The sequence below is a fragment of the Epithele typhae genome (assembly GCF_022376455.1).
Source record: "Epithele typhae strain CBS 203.58 chromosome Unknown BXZ73scaffold_49, whole genome shotgun sequence".
Lineage (NCBI taxonomy): Eukaryota > Fungi > Basidiomycota > Agaricomycetes > Polyporales > Epitheliaceae > Epithele > Epithele typhae.
The window spans coordinates 210,290-214,781 of record NW_025954240.1 but is presented as its reverse complement, the minus strand read 5'-3'; the positions used below and the strand labels follow the sequence as shown (position 1 = coordinate 214,781).

General features: G+C 60.7%; 1 protein-coding gene across 1 annotated transcript; it reads right to left on the bottom strand.

Moving 5' to 3' along the window:
• Nucleotides 1-1,561: 1,561 nt before the first annotated feature.
• BXZ73DRAFT_91698 (uncharacterized protein) lies at nucleotides 1,562-4,218 on the bottom strand (the record flags this gene model as incomplete). The annotated part of the gene is made up of 7 exons (XM_048026077.1): nucleotides 1,562-1,675; nucleotides 1,725-1,919; nucleotides 2,024-2,536; nucleotides 2,596-2,616; nucleotides 2,689-3,942; nucleotides 3,976-4,097; nucleotides 4,164-4,218. The coding sequence occupies 7 exons, from the start codon at nucleotides 4,216-4,218 to the stop codon at nucleotides 1,562-1,564; spliced, it is 2,274 nt and encodes a 757-aa protein (XP_047874971.1).
• Nucleotides 4,219-4,492: the final 274 nt, after the last annotated feature.

Sequence of the window (4,492 nt, the reverse complement as noted above, 5' to 3'; positions counted from 1 at the left end):
ACCGAGGGGGCTGTAGTCCGTCTTCCAGGCTTCGAAGCTTCAACTCTCGACACCCAGGGCCCAACACAGCGCGTCCGATGCTTCGCCGCTCGCCGCCCCACCTTCCTAGGTTGCGCGGGCCTTCAGGCGGCCGCCCCGGCGTCCTTCGCTCCGTCCGGAAATCCGCTTTCCCCCTCGACTCCCCCTCTCCCTCGTGTTTGTCGTCGTATCATCGCCCCACGGTATTTTTTCGCTCTTCGCGCTCCCTCTGTCTATAGAGGGCCCACGGCTCCCTGAATCCGGCGCCGCGGCTCCTCCATTCGTGTCACCATCCACCCTTCCGTTCATGTTCTGTCCCTGTCTCCCACCCCTGTTACCTCGTGTCGTGCCCCGCGCTAGCATAGTAGTCACCACACTAGTTCCACTCCGGCACCCCCGGCACCCAGACAGCGCCCCGTCGCCCCTCGGCTGTTGTCTACCGTACCTCACCGTATAACCGTATCGGCTGCCCCACAAAGCCTGGTATATAGACGCTGCTCCATGATTTCCGGGCCAACTCGTCCCGTGTGACGCTGAAATATACCCATTCGACGCTTTGAGTTCAACCTCACGTCCTCGCATGATGGCTCTGCAGCCGCACACCGGGGCGACCATCTTTCTAGTGCCACATTGAAGCCGAGAGAAAGGCAATTAAGGTTTTCTCTTGCCCATAGAAACCCACAGAAATGCCTTTTCTGACTGCACGTGGATTTTAAACCTTATAAACGGCTCCCAGAAAAATGGTGGCCCCGCCGCGCTGCATGGGCGGCACACGACACACAGCAACCGCCCGGAAAATAGCAATAACGCACACGACGTGTACGCTTCAGCGCCGTGCTGGTCGTCAACGGTGCATGAGATCAATAGGGCCTCGGACCCAATCGCTTCACACGGGCACGCGGCGCAAGCACGGTCGAGTATGGAACGCACGCACGAAGAGGGCGTGGGACGAGGGGGAGGCATAAGCGTGATGTATTAATGTCATAAGATATTGTGCAGACCACAACGATGGGATGGTTGGATGGACGGACGACGAGCAAACTGGGAGGGCGTGGGAGGAGGGTGACGGGAAGTATGAGGCGAGGGGGGAGGGGGAAGGGGATGCGGAGAATGGGGTGAGGGAGACGTGAGTGAGCTATCCGGGTGTCAAGAGAGAGAATAAGTCAAACTTGCGTCGACGAGATGAGCGGAGGACGAGGCTGAGCAACGGACGAGACAGGGGGTGTTTGGACAGAGGAGAGGGAGAGGGGAGAAAACAAAGAAGACTGTACAGAACATAAGCAAGGATAAGAAACGAGTAACGAGTTACAGGGACGCGCATGTCGTGAATGTTATTTCGTTGCTTTGGGGTACTTGTTGGATTGTGATGGCCGGATCGCAAACGTGAAGGGGTGGACAAACGTACAGGGGGAAAGAGATATGAGAGACGATAGAGACGAGAGGAGAGCAGGACGGATAGCGGCATGTCATGTCCTAGACCACATCTAGAGGCAGCTTGCTGGAAGCCGGAGAGGCTGAAACACATCGAGACGTGGGCCACGCTCTACGCCCAGTTTTTCTCCGCGAGCCGCGCCTGGTTGACGTTGTAGTCCGCCCAGGGCGAGTTGTCTTCAGCTCCCCGCCGGGAATGGACGACAACGGGTACGCGGTCAAATGACTCGCCGCGCGGGTCGCGCTCCCCAGTTGCCCGCAGAGCCGGAGCGCACGTGGCCGTTGATCCGGGACACCCGCTGAGGCTCTGGCGACGCGTTCTGCGAGTGCGTCGGCGGCTGGCTCTGCACCGGCGTCGCCGAGTTGGCTGTCGTCGGCGTGTTCGCAAGCGACGAGAGGTCCAGACCCATCTCGCTGCCGTTGAACGAATGGCGCACATTCGGGTTCACGGCCGTCTTCGGGCCACCACGCTGAAAACAAAGTTCAATCAGCGCTTGTTCCACTTCCCACACATGTCGCGCGCGCAATTTCGCATGGCGGCGCGACACGGCACGGCATGAAAGCGAAGACATACCTGGGAGCCGACAATGTCCAGCCTCGAGCTGGCGTGACGCCCAAAGTCAGGGCCAGCGGTCACAGGACCAGGTGAACGGGCGATGGGCTCGTCGTTGGCGGACATGAGGATGCCGTTGTGCACGTTCGCGAACGTGGGGTATGCCGACTTGTTCTGCTTCGCAAGCGGTACGTCGGACACGTTGGTGTTCACGCGCAGAGCCTCTGGCCTGCCGCCGCCGCCACCAGAATTGACGGGCATACCCTGGAATCCGGCTGAAGGCGGAGTCGTGCTCGTGCTGCCAGAGTTGGAGTGCATGGTGGTTTCCTGCGAGCGCTTCGCTGTGATGCGGGCGAGGAGCGAAGTCGACACCTCGTTCGGGTCACTGTTCGTTGACGAAGAGCGTTCACGCCCGCTGAGGTTGCCTGGTGGGATAGCGCCATCGGCACCCGGAGGTCCGCCGTTCGCGGGCAGCTCGGTGTGGATGAAGCAGCACCGCTTGCCGTACGGGCACGAGCCAGAAACCCAGAACGTCTACGCAGTGTGTCCAACATTAGTTTAGATCTGTGCGCTGGACTCGTAAGAACACTGACCCTGCAGATCTCCGTCTTGTACTAGAAAAATAGGAGCGTGAGCACATGCCACAAGGGTGGTGAGACGCCGGGCGCCAAAATGAAGTTACGGACTTTAGGGTGTCGCTGTACCTTGCGCAGCTCGTCTTCACCGTGCGCAAACTGGCACTTTTGGCCGTACCGACAAGAGCCCTTCTCCTCCCAGCTCCTGCAGAGCTCCGTCTTGTACAGCCCGAGTTTGCGGTTGTTCGCGCTAGGACCGTTGCCCGTCGCTGTTCCCGAGTGAGAACCGCCCGTGTGGTGGATCGCTATGCCCTGCGGACCCATTGGGACGCCATACGGGCCCGTGTACTGCGCCTGGAGCTGAGCCATCATCTGGGCAGCCATCTCTGGCGAGGGGTAGGGCTCGGCGCCGGGGCCGCCGTAGAACTGGTTCTGGAACATATTCAGTGCGGGGGGCGCCATTGTGGGCGGGTACATCTGTCCGGCAGCGAACACATTGTTCAGCAGCGCGATGGTGGCAGGGTCACGAAGGGAAGCAGGGTCCGAAGCAGAATGCTGGTGAGTACGCTGGAAGACGCCAGACTGCTGCTGAAGACGTGCCATGGTAGGGTTGTCGAGAGGGGGCGTGGGCAGCATCATGCTGTACAGATCCTGCTGCGGGTTCGCCAAGGGCATCCCTCCGGGATGCACGGGGGCCGGGTAGCCCCCAAAGTTGGTCGGGCTGGGAACGACCGGAGCGATCGCGGGGTTAAAGCCAGCACGAGGAGGCGGCTGGCGGTAAGGGACGTTGGTGGCGACATTGGGCGGCCTGCCATGAACGAACGCTGGCGGAGCACCATTGGGCGGCATGGGAGCGCCATGAGGTCCGTTGAACAGGCGCTGCTGCCCTTGGGCGTCTCCCGAGAGGTCTTCCTGCGAACGCGTGAGAGAATTGGCCTCTGGCAGGCGCGGTACGGAGCCGTTGTGAGACGCCAGAAGGGAAGGATACGTGGGCTGCTCCTGCTGGGCTTGCCTCTCGGGGGTGCCATGGGGGGAGGACCATGCATCGGTGTTTCCGGGACTTCCACCCGCCTGTTGCAGGCGAACGAGATCAGTACTTGACAGACCGCCGCTGTACGAGTGTGGGCGGTTCCGGGATTCGCCAACGGCGCCTACTTTGAGTGGGGTGACAGGAGGGGCGCGTAGGTTTTGGCTTCCCGACGACATCGCGGAGCCTTGGGAACCAGTGGTGTCGGCAGAGGACTCGCGAGAGTGCGAGACGAGGCCTATGGAGTTCTGGGCTGATGTGTGAGCTCGGTGGGACGAGGACGGGCTTGCGGGTCCAAGCCCGGGGGGGAAATATCCCCAGAGACGGAAGCGCAGACGCTGAGTTGCGCAGTCAACAAAAAAGAGACTGACCTGGGCCTCGGCACCATCGCCACCAATCTGGAGCTTGCTGAGATCGTCTGCGAGCTCCCAGTCGCCACTGTCGACGATGGCGCCGTTGGAGTCGAGGCGCCAGTGGCCGGGGCCGTTTGTGTCTGGATGGGAGACGGGCTTGAGCTGGGAGCAAAGGGGAGAAAAGTAAACGAAGGATGGATACGGACCCTTGGTGATAGTGGGGTTGGGGGTGCGACGAGCAGTCATTGTAGACGGCAGCATGTATGGGGGGCGAGGCCGAGGGACTGGTTTTTTGATGATTGGGACGCCAAAGTGGAGAGGAGAAAAGTGCGGTGGGACGATGTATGTGGTCGTGACTGTTTCGTACATGATGGGCGCCAGGACGAGAGTCAGGAGGGGAGGGAGGAAAGGAGGGTGAGGAGATTATAAGAAGGCGGAAGGGGCGTGTGCTTACGAATTAAGAATAACCTGGGAGACGGGGGGAGGTTAGATGTTGGTGGGTAAACAGGGTCGTCGGGGCTTGATTTGCGTGAGC